At 35.7% G+C, this 18,906-nt stretch overlaps 1 protein-coding gene across 6 annotated transcripts in view; it reads right to left on the reverse strand.

Moving 5' to 3' along the window:
• TUT4 (terminal uridylyl transferase 4) overlaps nucleotides 1–18,906 on the reverse strand; it is a 145,642-nt gene that overhangs the window by 39,912 nt on the left and 86,824 nt on the right. For all 6 annotated transcript variants that reach the window (XM_057541880.1, XM_057541887.1, XM_057541905.1 and 3 more), the window contains 6 exons: nucleotides 17,903–17,972; nucleotides 16,384–16,510; nucleotides 7,891–8,010; nucleotides 7,516–7,728; nucleotides 4,073–4,247; nucleotides 1,666–2,366 (listed from right to left, as the gene is read on the reverse strand). In XM_057541880.1, coding sequence (XP_057397863.1) covers nucleotides 1,666–2,366; nucleotides 4,073–4,247; nucleotides 7,516–7,728; nucleotides 7,891–8,010; nucleotides 16,384–16,510; nucleotides 17,903–17,972 — 1,406 coding nt within the window. The remainder of the gene's footprint in view (nucleotides 1–1,665; nucleotides 2,367–4,072; nucleotides 4,248–7,515; nucleotides 7,729–7,890; nucleotides 8,011–16,383; nucleotides 16,511–17,902; nucleotides 17,973–18,906) is intronic.

Consider the following 18,906-nt stretch of genomic DNA (forward strand, 5'->3'; position numbering starts at 1 on the left):
AAAACCTCATACGGTTAAGGAAGAGCACTACTCTTTTCTTTATTGTAATATGCCTAGGAACTTAGCTTCTTCCTCCAGGGTTAGCCTGGACATTTACCTAGCCAAATATATACAGAAACCTCTCTTTGTGGGAATGCTGTGCTGTGGGCTAATTAACAGTACCACAGAAATTTTTATCAGCTTTTTAAAGCTTTTAAAAAATGACATATTTATCAGAAAATTCTAGAAAAGTGTTACAGATAACTAGAGAGAGAAATAAAATTGGAGAAATAGTTACCCTAAGATAAGGTTCCAGGAAAAAAAAAGTATTAAGAAACGTAAACTGCAGTTATATTACTAAGAGGCTTTTCTAAGTATCTGCCATTTATTTCATCTTTTTTAGTAGTCCATATGCCCTAAATACTACAACCTAAACAAAATGGGACAGAGTATCCTTACAAAGGATGAAGAAACACAGCTTAGTAATTAGGTTAAAAATTCTAAAGCTTGTCAATAAACAATTATCGATAAATCAATAAAACTTGATGACTTTTCAGGGTTTTTTTTTTTGTATTCTACTTGATTTACACATTATCTATATAATCATTTTTTCAACCTAGGTGCTGACACTATTTCAATTATGTACACTACACTTGAAGCAAAGTAACTTACCTAAAACTTTTATTAACAAAGTAATTATTTTCTGTTACAAAGTAGCTTATTTTCTGCTCTCTCAGGTTTTTATTTTCTATAATTTATCAAGTTAAAGTTCAGACTATCCCACTTTAAAAGTGGAAAAGTTAAGAGTCCTATAACTCGTAAGGGATATGCCAAAATCCAAAGAGAAGCTCAGTGGCAGACACAGGATCTGAATTCATTTTTTTTTTGGTTCCTGATCTTAGTTTTGTTTTTTTTTTTTTTTTTTTTATAATTTTTTTTTTTTTTTATTTTATGGCTGTGTTGGGTCTTCGTTTCTGTGCGAGGGCTTTCTCTAGTTGCTGGCAAGTGGGGGCCACTCTTCATCGCGGTGCGTGGGCCTCTCACTATCGTGGCCTCTCTTGTTGCGGAGCACAGGCTCCAGACGCGCAGGCTCAGCAATTGTGGCTCACGGGCCTAGTTGCTCCGCGGCATGTGGGATCTTCCCAGACCAGGGCTCGAACCCGTGTCCCCTGCATTGGCAGGCAGACTCTCAACCACTGCGCCACCAGGGAAGCCCCTGATCTTAGTTTTAACTCAACTATCTTTAGTTAAGTTTATATACCAACCTTTGACCCCCACCAAAAAAACTTTAAAACAGAATACTATTAAAGTTTACAGACACTGTATTCTCCTTTGTGGAAGTAAATATAATCATATGTAAAAAAAATGAGCAAAATTTAAAACATATGCTGCCTTTACCAAACTCACTTTCATAAGATATCTGATGAATCCTTTCATATATGAGAAAGTTAAGCAAACCAACTAGTAATAGAGTGCTGAAACATTTCAGGTTTCATATACATTCATAAAAGACAACTACAGGCAAAAATACAAAAAGTAAAAGAAACATATACACCAAAATACCATTCCAAAACAATAGTCTACCATCATAGAAGCTATCTTTACATTTCTGAATCTAAAAACTATAAATACAGAGTCATACAACAACCACAAAACCTTACAGATTGTTTACGAACTGTATCCTACCTTGCCAGAGGTTAAAATAAATTTATCAAACACAAAATGTAATTCCTGGGTGGGGTGGTTATCATCATCATTAAGGTCAGAAGCATCTTCTGTAGCTTTGCAGTTGCAAGAGGTAGCAGATGTGTCAGTGCATACAATGTGCTGTGAACTTTCTGTTTCTAAATTTGACCTGCAGTCTGTACCAGCAGATTCATCTGGTTCAGGGGATTTACAATCAATGCAATTATACTGGGTGAGCTCCTTTTTAAAACAAGTTTCTGAAGGTACTAAAACATCTTGTTTCTTAATTGATTTTGGCTCTAATTCACTGCTTTCATTGGTGGAAAGAGATGAAGATTCCTGTCCATGTTCAGCCAAATCTAGTTCATTTATCAACAAATTATCATCTTCAGTAATACATCTCTGTGATGTACATTCCATTTCTTCATATTTATCAGGCTGACCTCTTTCTGCACTTATTTTTTCTGTGCTTTCCCCAAGGAGAATGCAACAACTGGATGCCATATTTTCAGACTTCACTGGTTTCTTATTGCTTATTTTTCCCTTCTCTTTTTTAATGGAATCCACTGTAGATTTATTTCCACCCTTCCTCTGAGGACAGGCAAAATACCGATAAGCTGCCCTGAATCTCTCCACAACATATTCATAAACAAGCTGGCTGTTTAAGCTCCGTGCAACATTCCTCTTGATTGAAAATGGATCTAGTAAAAAAATAAAAAGGTCAGTAGCTAAGTATCTATTAACAAACTACATTTCCAAGCTTATACGAACAGCTACATTGTCAGCAGAGTACATTTTCCCAAAATTTTTCTAAGGTAAACTCCCAATGAGGGTTCCTGCAAACTGAGTAGTGGAAATAAAATAGCAACATCTTTCCTTTGTTTCTGTCATAAAATAAAAAACTAAAAGAAAAAGAGAGAAAAGAATAAAATAAGGTAATTAATGAGAGGATGGCTGAGGAGGCCAACTCAGTAATTACAAAATTTCAATGATGAAATTGCTAGAAAAAGCTGTGCCAATATGCTTCCTTATACTGTCTTTGAATGAAATTTTTCAAGCTCCAGGACCTAGTAATAATTTTCATCTCTTGCCACAATATTCTTCAGTTATATATTCCTTGCAATTTAAACAAATAAAATATAGCCTAAAACTCTCCAGACTTCAAGTTATACTGATTTTAAGATTTAACTTCAGTAATATCAGAAAATTAAAGAGAGAAAGAAGGAGAAATAATAGAAAGAAAAGTAGAAAAAATCCTAAGAAAGTAAAAATTAAACCAAAATTTAAATTCCGATCCGGTCTAAAATGGCTATGCTGAAAAGGCTTGCATCAACTGAATCCTCATTATTAAGAGCATAGAACAGAGTTCTGAAAATGTTTTCGGGTTTTTGGATTTTATAAGCCTTAAATACAAATATGCCCCAGGAAAAAAGAACAGTGCCACCCAAAAGACAACACACATTTTCTCCGCTCCTGAAGATCATTAAGTGAAAGGATTAATAGGCCAGGTTTCAGATTAAGACTGGGGCATCTGTTACTTTTTACTGTTATCTAAATCCATAGGCTTTTAAAAGCTTTACTTAGCCTCTTTCCCTTTTCTAGAAGAAAAAGAAGAAAAAAAAAAAAAAAAGAAGGCAGAGAGAAATTATGATGGCTGCAGGCTTCAGAGCTCATTTATTTACCATATGTAAGCAAGTACAAGATGTGAGTACGGGTTTGAGTGTATGAGAATATTTGTAAGTCCAACTCACAGTAGAGAAGCCCTGCAGAGGACGGAGGGAAGAGAAGAATGCGTAGTCTAAACAGACTAAAATGATGGACAGAAATTCCATTTCCTATCTATAAAAAGTGAGCAAAATGTTGCGGAATTTAAATTTTTTATTAAGAATTTAGAAGCCATACTATTTATTTCTGTATCTCTAAAGATCTTAATGTTCTTGGGATTTGGTGTGAAACCTTATTTGTCAGCATCAATTGTTCTTTTTTCCTTTAGCTTAGCCATATTCAATAAATGAGGTACTTCACAAGACAATGAAAAACTGGATTTTAAGATTATACTTTAACATAATTTTACGACACAAATATATTTAAAAATATCTTACAGTATTCATATAACTATTCTATTTTTCTGTATTTTTGAAATTTTCCACAATTAAAAAATAAAGGCATGTAAACAAGCTAATTACCCTAGCCATTATAATATTTACAGATTGGAAACTTTTAAGTAAGCATTAATTCTATAAAGCTATCATGGACTTGATAAAGAATTTATCCAAAATATATAGTGACAACCTAGTGGCATATAGTGCTACAAAGCTAAGGGATAAAATTTATAACACTACATTAGAAATAGATTATGAGTGGCACACACAAAATTCTCCAAATGAAATATAACATATCATCTCACCTTCAATGGCTATTCGCCTTTTAGGCCAGTTTTTGTTTTCTCTTGTTAAAATATCTTGTATCCGTACACATATGACATATTCCTCCAAAGCAAAATCCAGTGTGTAAAATTTTAGCAGCTCTAACCATAACTGTCCCAGGGACACCTGATTTGGTGTTCCCAGTGTTAAAGGAGACTGGAAAAGAAAAAATACCTTTCATTTAAGCTTCACAAAACTATAGAATCATTTAACTTTCAATTTAAAAAGACCTTAGAGATCACCTTTTCAAAAACTGAGGCATAAAAGAATAGGTTGCCAAAAAGCAATTTGTGGCACAGCTGGGAACAGAGTGTCCCAGATTACTGACTCCTAGAATTTTGTGTTCTTTCCACTAAACCAGTGATGCTCAACCTTGGCTGCACATTAGAATCACATTGAGAGCACTACAATTCACTAACACCTGAGCTTGACACCACTCCCATCTCCCATACCTTTCCCAAGACTGTGAATTAATGGACTGAGATTTTTAAAGCTTCCTAAGTGATTGTCCCGTGCTGTGCAGCCAAGGTTGCTAACCACTGTATAACAACTACTATAGCTCCTCCATTGCAGCAATTACTTTTAAAATCTATATAAATGCCCAGGGCTTTCAAAATCTAATTCCTTCATTCAACAAACATTTTAGAACCCACTGTGTCCCTGGCATTGTTCTGGGGATATAAAAAAATAATGGGAGCTCCCACTTAAACCATGCATCACCTACTCTTCTAAGTGCTGCACATATACAACTATTAATTCTAACTGCTATGAAGTAGATACTATAGGGCAAAGATTTGACTCAGGACCACCTGGCTACTGGGTCTGTGATGCTAATCATTATAGCACACTGTGACTCAAACAAGGTGAGGTCCTATTTCACAGACTATTAGGAGAGGAAGAGACCACTTAACAATTAGGCTACATGCTAAAATGGGTCTCTGAATGGGGGGCGGGGGGTCTTAACAGAAAAGGTAATACCTGAATTCTAAAGCAATTAGCTAGATGAATGCCTGCTGAAAGTGACCACTAAGACATATAAAGGCATAAAAATCATTTACTCATTCCATTCTACAACTATTCACTGAGTGCCTACTATGTGCCAGGCACTTGGGATATATCCGTGAAAAAAAACAAAGATCCTTGCTTTAGTGGAGCTTACATTCTAGGGGAAGAAGACAATAAGCAATGAACTTAATAAGTAAATTACATAGTAAGTTAGAAGAAAAGTGCTGTGGAAATAAGAAAAAGTTGAGTAGGTTTAGTAAAGGGGATGGGATACGGGAGCAGATTTCAATGTTAAATATAGTCAGGATAGGACTTGTTGAGAAGGTATGATCTGAAGAAGAGGAAAACGGGTTCTAAGAATAGGAAACAGAGCAAACACACTAAAGTAGGAGTGTAAACAGCTTTAAAAAGAAAACTAGTGTGGCAGAGAGAGGAGAGGAAAAGAGGGAAACAAAGAGCTAACCAGTAAGAACTCTGGCTTTTATTCTAAATTAAATGAGGAGCCACTGAAGCATTTCAAGTGTGGGGAGGGAGAAGGGCATGATCTCACTTAAGTTCTAGAAGAGCCATTCTGATTGTTGTGTTGAGACTATAAAGGGGGCAAGGGTAAATGCAGGGAAACTTATTATGAGTCTGTGGTAGTAGTCCAGGCCAGAGATGATATGGCTAGGACCAGGATGGTAACAGGGGAAGTGGTCAAATTGTGGATATATTTTGAAGTAGAGATGACAGGATTTCCTGACAGACTTGGTATGGGGTATGAAAGAGAGAAGTAAAGGATGACTCCAAGGTTTCTGACTGAGCAACTGAAAGGATGAAGTGCCATCAACTGAGATGGGAAAACTGCATGTGGAGCAAGGGGAAGACTCAGAGTTCAGTTCTGGACACATTAAGATTAAGACATCTATTAGACATCTTAGTAGAAACATTAAATAGCAGGTTGGAAATACAATTATAGAGTTTAGGAGAGAGGTTTGGCCTAACATTTAAACTTGGGAGTCATCATCATATAGATGGTACTTAAAATCCATGGGATTGGATGAGATCACCAAGGGAGTGTAGATACAGAAAAAAGGCAGGGATCAAGGACTGAACCCTAGAATACTCCAACATTAAAGAGATTGGAGAGGAAAGGAAGAACCAACAAAGAGACTGAGAAGGAATAATCAGGCATGGGTGTGGTTCCTGAAAGTCAAGTTAAGAAATTTTTTAGAGAAGGAAATAATCAACTGCAAATGTTGCTGATAAGTCAAAAAAGATAAAAATTGTGAAATGACTATTGGATTTAGCCATGTGGAGGATACTGACACTGGCAAAACAAGTTTTGGCAGATTGATAGGGGTCAAAGCCTGAGTAGAGTGAGTTAAAAGGAAACAGAGAAATTGGAAATAGTGTATATAAACAATTCTTTCAAAGAAGTTTTCCTGCCAAAGGGAGCGAGGAAATAGCTGGGAGGGGAAATGGTGTCAAGATTTTTCTTTAAAGTGGGAGATATAAAAGCATGTATGATTCAGTAAAAAATTAAAAATTGGTAACCTAGGATGGAAAGAAAAGAACTGCTAGAGCAATGTTCTGGAATAGACAAGAAGGGATGGGACTAAACATACAAGTTAAGATAATGACTTTAGATAGCAATACAGGAACTTCCTTTATGAAAGCCGGCAGCAAGGCAGAGTATGTGAGTGCAGATAGTGGGAGATGGTGGTGGGAGTGGGAAGTTCTCTTTAGATTGCTTCAGTTTTCTCAGAGAAGTAATAATAAGCAAGATCATTAGCTGAGAGTATTGATGGTTTGAGAAGAGGATAGAAGGTAGTCTAGGAAAGTGGAAGAACTGAACATGTGTTTGGGAACTACATATACTTCAGTATAGCTAGAGCAATGATTTCTGTAATGTTCACATTTTTGTAATAATGTCTGTCTACTTCAGAAGACTACATGCTTCTGGAGGACATAATCCATGAATATACATCTTGGGTTCTCGAGCACTCAAGATAATGCCTGGCACATAGCTGGTCCTTAATAAATGAAGTTTGAATGATTAAATAAGCCAGCCACCCTCTAAAGGAGCACAAGGCCTTTATTTCTTCACCAGTCTGGCAACATAATCCCCATATGCTAAAGCTTTGGTCACAGCCCAACTCCTGAAGGAAATTTTTCTTATCTAAATGAAAAAGATACAAAGAATTACCTTGATATGATTCAAACAATACAAGCCTTTCAAAATGAGATATGTATTTATTAGGGAATCTTGGTACTGAAAAACTAAACCAGATCAACCCCTCACTTTACAGATGAGGAAAATGAGGCCAAGAGGCTTACTCAAGGTCAGTCAGTCAATCTACTATTAAAATAGCTTCAACTGAAGGCATCACAAATTCTACAGATAGAAAAGCCAAAAACAAAAGCAAAAAGAGCTTACTTTGCCATGTTTTTCCTTCATGGCATTACTTTGGTTGTCTGTTTCTGTCTTCTTGGTATCATCTTTTGGTTGGTCTGCCTTAGCTTTGTTTTCCTCAGCAATTGAGTTTTTCTCAGTTGCACTACTTGAATTATAGTCCCACTTCACAAACTTCTCTTCTACTATGCCCTTCAGCTGAAAGTCATCCATTCTTTTTGGGTCAAAGCCTTCAATCTATATAAAAAGGCATTCCAAATTGGTAGTGGAAAAATTATTAAAAGAAAAAGATGGACAAACAGACAAACCAGAATTCCAGCTTTAAATGTGTGAACAGAGCACTCTGTAAGAATGAACTACATATACACATGTGCATACATGTTACAAACTGATGCTTACCCAACTTCCAAGTAAGCAAGGAAGAAGAGGGGGTTTTCTTTGTTGTAGAAAAAACATCACCATTAAAGCAAAACAGTAAGAAGGGATTCCGCCATCAGTTTGGGAGTCAATATAGCACAACTGCAAAATGAAGGGGAAAAAAAGTACCACCATTTAACTTTCTTTCTGTTCTCAAAATAAAAGTAGCTTTTTTTTTTCCTACCATAATCATTGTTAAAAGTTCAAATAATGACAAATATAAGGAATGACCTGAAATCACACCACCCTGAAATAACTATTTATATATTGGTAACCATCTTTCCATTCATTTCCTTACTGCATACGAAGATACATATATATTTTAGTTAAATGGAATCATATCACACATAGTGCTTTTACTGTGGACATCTTTTTAAAATCTTATTTTCTTATCTTGCCTCTACTTCCACCTCGATGTTAACGATCTTCTATGTACTCTTTCATGCCTTTCTCTACACTCAAATAACCATATACAAATATACATACATTCCTATTTTCTATATAAATACAGGGATGATTTTATAGTTTTTGTCACTGTTTTACCAAAATAGACATCTCTCTGTATATTACTCTTCTCCCTTAACAATGCACCAAGAAAGTCCCTCTTAGTCAACACATTTTTTAAAATGGTTAAATTATAGCCTATGATCTGGATGGTTATTCAATAGTTCCCTCAGCCAAGGACTTTCACATTTTGTTCCCAATTTTGCCACTTTAAACAGTCCTGTAATAGTTATCCTTATACACTTTCCTAAATACTGGTGGCTCATTTCTATGAGCTACATTCCCAGGAATGTGTTTGCTGGATTTTAAAATGTGATATATTTAAATTCTAACAAATATTATAAGATTGTTTTCCAAAATCAGTACAGAAATTTCTCTTTTCATAAGTAACAAGAATGTATACACATGCTTCCCAGTACTAGGTGTTACAACCTTTTTTTTCTTTAAATATTTATTTTATTTACTTATTTATTTGGTTGTGCTGTGTCTTCGTTGCGGCTCGCCTGCTCCTTAGTTGCAGCACATGTGCTCCTTAGTTGAGGCCGGAGGGCTCCTTAGTTGCAGCATGTATGTGGAATCTAGTTTTCTGACCAGGGATCGAACGCAGGCACCCTGCATTGGGAGCGCAGAGTCTTAACCACTGCGCCACCAGGGAAGTCCCTATTTTTTTTATTTTTTCTTTTTAATTAAAGTATAGTTGATTTACAAAGTTGTGTTAGTTTCAGGTGTACAAGTGTTACCACTTTAAAAGAATTGTCAACAAGATGGGTGAGATATAACATCTAATAGTTACTTCAATTTGCATTTCCTTGATGCTAAGAGGTTATACAAATTTTCATGTATTTACTAACCATTTGGATTTGCTCTTTTCTGAACTATTAAATTTTTTGCCAGTTTTTCTATTTTAATCAATACATATCGATTTGTATGTGTTCTTAATGCTATAAATAATAACTCTTTATATCTGATATATGCATTTGAAAAATGTTATTTTTTCCTAATCTGCTTTGGCATCATTTATGGTACTTTTTATCATATAAAATGTATTGTTTATATAAATAGTTAAATATGCTTATATCTTCTAGGTTTCCTACCATGGTAAAGATGTTTCTCCAATCCACAGGTTACATATACATACTCTTACATTTTCTTCTAAAATTTTGAATTTTCATTTGAGTGGAATTTATTTTTGCATTTAGTGTGCTAAGGGTCCAACATTATTTTCTTCAAGAAAGATACAGTTCTGACAGAACCATTTATTAAATAAACCATTGTTTTCTCACTGAAATCTTTTATTCTTTTCATAGATTAAAATCTCATTTACACTAGGACCTACTTATGGGCTTTCTATTCTGTTCCACAGATCTACTTGTCTATTCCTATGCAATGGTATACACTTGACTAAAGCAGTTTTATAGTGGTAAAGTACATCCTCCTTCACTGGTTTTCTTTTTCTGAATTATTTTGGCTTCTCTCAAACATTTATTCTTCCATACTAACTTTAAGATTACATTATAATTTTTTTCCCCAATTCTTGGTAATTCTAATTGAAATTATTGTACATTTGAAAATTAATTTAAGGAGACTTTACATTTTAGGGATATCATCTCCCTATCCAATCACTTGGTGTATTTGCGTTTTCCAAAAATTTAGGAGTTGTCATCAATTACTCACTTTCCCTCACCTCTTGCATCCATTACCTCTCCAAGTCCTACTTCCAAAACTTATCCCAAATCTGTCTACTTGGCTTCATATCCATTCTAACCTAGCACAGATCATTATCCTCTCTAGCTGATCTACCACAACAGCCTGTTCACTGGGTTCCCTATTTCTACTCTTTACCCCCAAAAGACCTTTTCCAAGCATAAATCACGTCAAGTCATATACTGCTTTTAAAACTTATCCTGTGCTTTCCCAATGTAATTAAAATACAAGTTCCTTACCACTGGAAGTGTCTGTCTAACCTCATCCTCTACAACTTTCACTCTCACTCGCTTCATTCCAGTCACTCTTGCCTTTTTCTGCTCCTTAAGAGCTCATTCTCACCTTAGAGGCTTTTTACTAGCTATCGCTTGGATGCTATTCCCTGAGACGATCAAGTGGCTGGTTATGCTGGTCAGAGTTTATATATCACATCCTCAAAGAGACTTCCCTGACCATCCAGTGAAATGTCACTCACTTATCACATCGCCTCATTTTAATGGCACTAAATTCTACCAGATATTGTGTTATTTATATATTTGTTTACTGTCTGATTCTTCCAAAAGTACGTAAGCTTCATGACAGTGAGACTCAGTACATCTTGTTAGATGTTTCCAACACCTAAGAACAGTATTCAGCACATAGGAAGCAATTAACAAATGTCTGCTCAATAAATAAATTTGTTCAGATTTTGTTTTCACCATTCAATAATACAATTTTCTTCCTGTACCCTTATTAAATTTATTCGTTAGTATTTTATAATTTGTCACTGTCATGAAGATAATATTTTTCCTTGCTTCTATTCTATAAGATTATTTTTATGACAGAGAAAAGCTACTGATTTTTGTATGTTTATAGTGTATTTAGTCATCACAAATTCTAGCAGTTTTTAACTAGGGTTTTCTAGATATACAATCATATCATTAGCAAAGAGAACATCTTATTGTTTTTCTAACATTTACATTCATTACTTCATTTTCTTTCCTTGTTGCATTTTTTTTTTAATATTCAATTTTTTTAACTTATTTATTTATTTTTGGCTGTGTTGGGTCTTCGTTTCTGTGCGAGGGCTCTCTCTAGTCGCGGCAAGCAGGGGCCACTCTTCATCGCGGCGCGTGGGCCTCTCACTATCATGGCCTCTCTTGTTGCGGAGCACAGGCTCCAGATGCGCAGGCTCAGTAATTGTGGCTCACGGGCCTAGTTGCTCCGCGGCATGTGGGATCTTCCCAAACCAGGACTTGAACCCATGTCCCCTGCATTAGCAGGCAGATTCTCAACCACTGCACCACCAGGGAAGCCCCTTGTTGCATTTTTTAAATCTCCAAAACAATGTATAACATAATTGATGAACATCTCTGTAATATTCCTTATTTGAACACATATGGCTTGAGCAATTCACTTTTTTTTTTTTTATAAATTTATTTATTTATTTATTTATTTTTGGTTGTGTTGGGTCTTCGTTTCTGTGCAAGGGCTCTCTCCAGTTGCGGCGAGCGGTGGTCACTCTTCATCACAGTGCGCGGGCCTCTCACTATCGCGGCCTCTCCCGTTGCGGAGCACAGGCTCCAGACGCGCAGGCTCAGTAGTTGTGGCTCACGGGCCCAGCTGCTCCGCGGCATGTGGGATTCTCCCAGACCAGGGCTCGAACCCGCGTCCCCTGCATTGGCAGGCGGACCCTCAACCACTGCACCACCAGGGAAGCCCAAGCAATTCACTTTTTAAATGATGTTTGGTATTGTTTTGTTTTGGGGTTTTTGAAAATAGTGTTTATCATTTAGTTCCATTTCTAGTTTACTTAAGAGTTTTTTTTCAAGGAAGAACATGACATCAGCATTTAGGATGTTTTTTTCTGCTTCAAATTGTTAATATAATAAATTATGTTAAAAGATTTCCTAATATTAAACTAGTCTTACATTCCTGAAATAAATCCTGCATGGTTATGGTATATTACCTTTTGATACACTAACATATTCCACTTGCTTATATATATATATTTTTTTTATGTTGTGTTTTTTATTTAATTTTACTTTTGGCTGCGTTGGGTCTTCGTTGCTGTGCATGGGCTTTCTCTAGTTGCAGCAAGCAGGGGCTACTCTTCGTTGCGGTGTGCAGGCTTCTCACTGCAGTGGCTTCTCTTTTTGAGGAGCATGGGCTCTTGGCGCACAGGCTTCAGTAGCTGTGGCACGTGGGCTTAGTTGCTCCGCGGCATGTGGGATCTTCCCAGACCAGGGATGGAACCCGTGTCCCCTGCATTAGCAGGCGGATTCTTAACCATTGCGCCACCAGGGAAGTCCCCACTTTCTTATATTTTATTTAGACTTTTGCATTTACTTAAGTAAGATCAGTCTGTAACTGGACTGTTATTATTTTCTTCTTTACATAATAAAGACGTAGCATAATCGCTAAAGCCTTCATGGCTTAGTAAATTTAAGAATATAATTTGAAATAAAAGAGGATTAAAAAACACTTATAAAAAGAGCTTAGGACTTCCCTGGTGGCGCAGTGGTTAAGAATCCGCCTGCCAATGCAAGGGACAGGGGTTTGATCCCTGGTCTGGGAAGATCCCACATGCCATGGAGCAACTAAGCCCACACGCCACAACTACTGAAGCCTGTGCAGCTAGAGCCCGTGCTCCGCAGCAAAAGAAGCGACCACAGTGAGAAGCCCATGCACCGCAACGAAGAGTAGCCCCCACTTGCCGCAACTAGAGAAAGCCCGCACACAGCAACGAAGACCCAACACAGCCATAAATAAATAAATAATAAATAAATTTAAATAAATAAATAAATTTGAAAAAGAGCTCGAAATATTCCACTAGAATAAATTCTCTTTTATCCAGGGTATTAGGACAAAGGGTATGCTGCCTAATGAATAAGTCAAGTTAACCAGAAACTTCTTTGCAACTATAAGGAGCTGCTCATGTAAGCTGTTAACACTATCAGACATCTCACAGAGGACAAACACTGAGGTAGTTTAACAGACAGCTCTTAAAACACAGAAATCTCATAGCCAAGATATGGAAATAACCTAAATGTCTATAGACAGATAAATGGATAAAGGAAATGTGCTATATACACACAATGAAACATTATTTAGCCTTAAAAAAAGAAGGAAATTCTGCCATTTGCGACAATACAGATAGACCTAGAGGACATTATTTATGCTAAGTGAAATAAGACAGGCACAGAAAGACAAATGTTATATCTCACTTATATGTGGAATCTAAAATAGTCAAACTAATTAGAAGCGAAGAGATTGGTGGCTACTGGAGGCTGGGGTAGAGGGAAATGGGAAGATGTTGGTCAAGGGGTATAAAATTTCAGTTACACAAGATAAATAAGTTATGGTGATCTAATGTATAGCGTGGTGACTATAGTTAACCATACTGTACTATATACTTGAAATTTGTTAAGAAGTTAGATCTCAAGTGTTTTCTCACTACACACACAAAAAAGGTAACTAAAATGGTAACTATGTGAGGTAACAGATATGTTAATTAGCTTGACTGATTATTTCACAATGTATACATACATCAAATCACCAAGTTGTATACCTTAAATATATACAATAAAAAATAAAAATAAAGTAAAAACCCCAGGAATCTCTTTTAGATGTCAGATATTGCTAAAATTAATTCTTATGTTAACCACAAAAAGTGGCTCTGAGTCATGAAACTTGACTATAATGGACTGATAAGGCTAAGAGTTTTGCTGCCCAGAGTATTAATAGGCTTTCCCAGAAAACAATTTCTTATTAGTAGAATGCTAAGAATATAGCTACTTAAGAGTGGAGACAGCCAGAGAACAATCAACAGCAATCTCATGATATCAATTACAAGAATAAATTATATTCATATACTACAATTTTTCTGAACCCTCAAATCGTGGAAAATCTGTGCTTTACTAAATAACGTACAATGTGGATTAAAACTTCAAGATAAATAAAGCTGTTGGAAAAAAATCTTTGAGAGGAATTATTTGAGAGGAATCATTTCTAGGTTTCTTGCAATAAACTCAGAAAATGAAAACCATTGGGAAAAGCTCTTTGCAACTAACACAACTGCCAAAAATGAGACACATCCTTCTGTTGGAAACAGAAAGGAACCACTCTGCAACCAGCTTTGTAACACATTTTTTAGTGTCCTTCACTGATTGGTATGTTTAGAATCAATATAAATTTGAGTAACCTTTTCAAAGAGCCACTTTAGGAAACAAAGTTTATAGGCCACTTTTTTTTCCCCAAATGAAAATAAGCTGAATACCATTTATAGTCTTCTAACACAGTCTACTTACTTAAAAGAACAAAAGAAGTGTGTGAGAAAACTAAGACTATTTATGACCACCAAAAAATTAAGGCATAATTAAATAGTACAATCCCAGAGGCAGCTATTTATTCCTTCATTCCTTATGAAGCCACTAACCTTCGTGGAGTTGATAAACTCAGTTTCCTGAGTAATAGCTGGTCCTTGTCTACCAGTCTCATCCCATACTCTGAGAAACTTTAGTTACTAGGGTTGTCACACCAGTCCTGTCCTTGCTGACTTATCGTTGTTTAAATAATCTCACTTGCCAATTGAACAAAAAAGATTTGTGTAGCATTTTAGAATTCAAAGTATATTCTCATTCATTATCTCATACCACTTTTGAAATAATCTCTCCAGATTCACTTCCAAGGATTAACAATCTTTCTGAAGAACTGGGCCATGTATTCAACAAATATTTATTAAATGCCTACTCTGCACTGGCACAGTAAAATAAGAAGCACTAGGACCAGCCGTGAATAAATAAAACAGACTAAAATTCCTATCCTTGCAGGGTTTAAAATTTCATGGACGAAAACAGATCACAAACAAATATATGAATATGTATGGCAGGTGGCAGTAAGTGCTATGAACAAAATAAAGCAGGGTAAAGGCAGAGAGAGTGATGGAGGCAATGCTATTTTATACAGGGTGGTCCAGGAAACTCTGGTAAGATGAAATTTGAGCAGAAACTTGAAAAAAAGTAAAAGAGTGAAGCATTCTGGATATGTGGGGTAAGAACATTTTAGATGAAGGGAATAGCAAACACAAAGGTGTTAGGTATGAAGACACCCCAACTTAGGCTTTCTGACTGTTCCATACTTTTCAAGCTGTTCCTTACTCAGACAGTTGGTTCTGTCCCAACTATGGGGAGAATCAAAAGTCGAGACAAATTATTTCTAAAAGAATCCTCTGGCTGTTTTTGTTCTCAAGTTATCACTCCACCACTACCCCTTTAATTCATCTTCTTTGTGTAAGACAGAGAATTTACTCATCATTAGTCTAACAAGTAATGAATACTACACTGATGAATACTACATAAAAAAACTAAAATCTCTCTCTCTCTAGTCATTTGGACTGATATTTACAACTCCTCGCCACCTCCAAGGGGTAACCTGGAGCACAGGGGGAACCACAGCCTTTAATAATATGTTAATTCTAATTTAGGAAACTTAGATAACGGATTCTTAGCAGTTGGCCATTCAGAAATTGCTGCAGGTGGGATTTCCCTGGTGGCACAGTGGTTAAGAATCCGCCTGCCAATGCAGGGGGCAGGGGTTCGAGCCCTGGTCCAGGAAGATCCCACATGCCACAAAGCAACTAAGCCCGTGTGCCACAACTACTGAGCCTGAGCTCTATAGCCCATGAGCCACAACTACTGAACCCATGAGCCTAGAGCCCACGTTCCACAACAAGAGAAGCCACCGCAATGAGAAGCCCGCTCACCACAATGAAGAGGAGTCCCCACTCGCCGCAACTAGAGAAAGCCCGTGCACAGCAACAAAAGACCCAATGCAGCCAAAAATAAGTAAATAAATTCATTAAAAAAAAAAAAAAAGAAAGAAATTGCTGCAGGTTACCAATAATTTAGAGGAAAGAGAATAATGTTCTAAGACAGAGACTGGGAAAAAATATGCTAACAAAAGAATCTTAACTTGCGTAACCATATCTTACAACCTTACAATAACAGTGAAAACTTGAGTCTCAAATACTAAGATGTGAAAGAGAATATTTCTACACTGCATAAAAGAGAATAAAGTATAATAATTAAACATTCTAAAATATATTAATAAACTCTACATGCCTATGAAACTTTATTTTCATGTCCATTATCAGAACCTGCTACACCACTTTCCGTCCACAGATAACTATTTTGTCCCCACATTATTATGATTTATGTTACATGTTAGTGCAAGAAAAGGCCTCAGTTATCTTAAATGTTAAGTACTTTTTTCCTCTGTTCCACTTACCTTAGCCCAATAGCGAAAGGCTAACACCAAGGGAGTAAAGACAGGTTCCATTTTGCCAAGAGCAGCAAGTAAATCAGTAGTGAGGCATGCCATATCATTTCCTGCACTCACTCTACAAAGTAAACCACTGTGAATGAGAAAGAAACAAATTTTCACTGTACTTATACCTTAAAAACCAGAATACTTCAAATCCTGTGGCTATCCTTTCCAGTCACCACAATTAACACCTAAGAAGTCATAATAAAAACAAATGTTTTAATAAACTTAGAGCTAACAGAAAACTATATTATCATTTCCATCACTAGAGTTCCATACAAATTAAAGATGTTTTAACTCTTCATTTATACTTCAGAAATAAATTTTAACCTCACTTAGTATTTAATATTTAAGTTCATGAAAAATTAATTTCAAAAGCAGCATTAAGAGTCACCAAAACTTGATTTATGTGAGGGGAAAGACATTGATATCATCAATGTCAAATAGTACAACATACCTTCCTAGTCCATTCTTTTTGCTTTGCACATGATAAAAACAAAAAATGAAATACTGAACTGACTAGCTATACTTCTTGACTCTAATTTTTCCTATCCAAGCTTTCATGACTTTATTGATATGCTATTTTCAGATTAGAGATCAGAAAGAATTTATCTATTAATCCACAAGTAATGCTTATATGTAAGTGAAAACAGGAGCTACCTTAAACAGAGTGACAGAATTGTAGAAGAAACATTTTTGTGGCAAGGAAAAGAATGTGACTGAGGTTGCCGCAGAGGCAATTTGACACAATGTGGTAGGAAAAACACTAGAAGTCAGAATACCTCTATTCCAATTCTGACTTTCCCCTGAATAATTTGAATTTGGACAAATCACTTAATCACTCCAGGTCTCAATTTTCTAATTTAGAAAATAAGGAAGTTGAACTAGATCTCCAAAGATTCTTCTAGCTTTGTATAAGAAAACAGAGTAATCTTAAAATGTAAGAAATAATAATTAATAATCAATAAAAGAATACATTATTATTTCTGTATTGTTTCCATCTCTCCCACATTGGTTTCAAATACAGTTATTTTAGTTTCCTTTGTCAAAGGCATGTTGCTCTCTCAGTCCTATAAATATCTGAATAGAAAGCGAAGATCAATCTTCAATGACTCCTTGAATTTCAGGAAACTAAAAACTAGATTCTAATAGACAGATCCTTGAGAAGAGAGTCTATTTCTTATTTATGTTTGAAATAAGCAAAGCAGTACCTAACATATAGTAAATGCTCAATACTGTTGGGTGAATAAACAAATGAAAAGTTTTGCATTAGAATGTTTTATTTTTAACTCTCTAAAAACTCCATTTCTTGTTCACATGCTTTTAGCAGCCTTGCTAATTTTAATAAATAGAAACTAGCTTAGTCAAATTAATCCAAGGAGAAATCTAAAACAAAACTCTTCTCTCTTACAGATATCCACTGCATACTTGGTTGTTGTTAATTTTTTTTTAAAAACTTTATTTTCTCTTCATTGTTACCAACCTTTTCCGATCTTTGCACACCACAACAGGAACTTTAGCGTGAAAATCAGATTCCACATCTACATATAATACTAATAAAGAAAAAAAATAAAACATGTAAGCTAATGTCAACATCTCTCAAATGTTTGCTCTATGGTAAACATTAAGTAATAGTTTCCTTCTAAAAATCACTCTCACTGCTTCTGTGGGATAATCCACTCTTCTCGTTATGAGCATCAACCCAACAGAATCTCTTACCTCTCTTGGTGTCATTTGCTGTATTATCACAAACCACAGACAGGCAGAGTCCCAAATACTGTCTGAACATTATAATTACCTTAAGAAGAAAGGTTTTAACATCCCGAAAAGTTTGAATATTTCCAAGTAAATATACAATCTAGTCAAAGTCGTTAAACCTTCATAGATACAGCAAACAGAGGACACCACTTACTTCTGAAGGCTATTTCCACAGGAGTCACGAAATGAGAACCTACAATGCTTTGACAATATAGTTCTTTTAAATTATCCATGGCAGTAAAAGGCTAACTCTACTGGCCCTATTTCCTGTTAATATACGAAGAGTCTGCCAAAGCTCTTAAGGAAGGACTAACAGGTGAAGCACACTTCCACTCTGAAGTCTTTCTCTACATCTCCAAGGTAGGCCCCATGCCATAAAATATCTAATCTAAACAAAAATAGATGGATTAACATTATCTCATTTGAAGTTCAAAAAAAAATCTCTTAGTAGTACCTGTTGGAATTATTAATCTATCCAAAACAAATGTGCTGAAGAGCTTTATGTCAGGAGTTACATTATGCATGGTGGATATGACAATGAATAGATACAAAGAGCTCAATTAGGGATCTGGAAAACAAATATATAAACAAATAAATCCTGTAGATAACAGGATAGAGGTCTTTAAAGAGAAGAGAGGGCATAAAGGAGGGAATAATCAATTTTACATTCAGACTGAATTTTAAAAACTTATGTGACTTAAGATGATCTATTCATGTATTTTAGTGGAA

The sequence above is a fragment of the Balaenoptera acutorostrata genome, chromosome 1 (assembly GCF_949987535.1).
Source record: "Balaenoptera acutorostrata chromosome 1, mBalAcu1.1, whole genome shotgun sequence".
Classification (NCBI taxonomy): Eukaryota; Metazoa; Chordata; class Mammalia; order Artiodactyla; family Balaenopteridae; genus Balaenoptera; species Balaenoptera acutorostrata.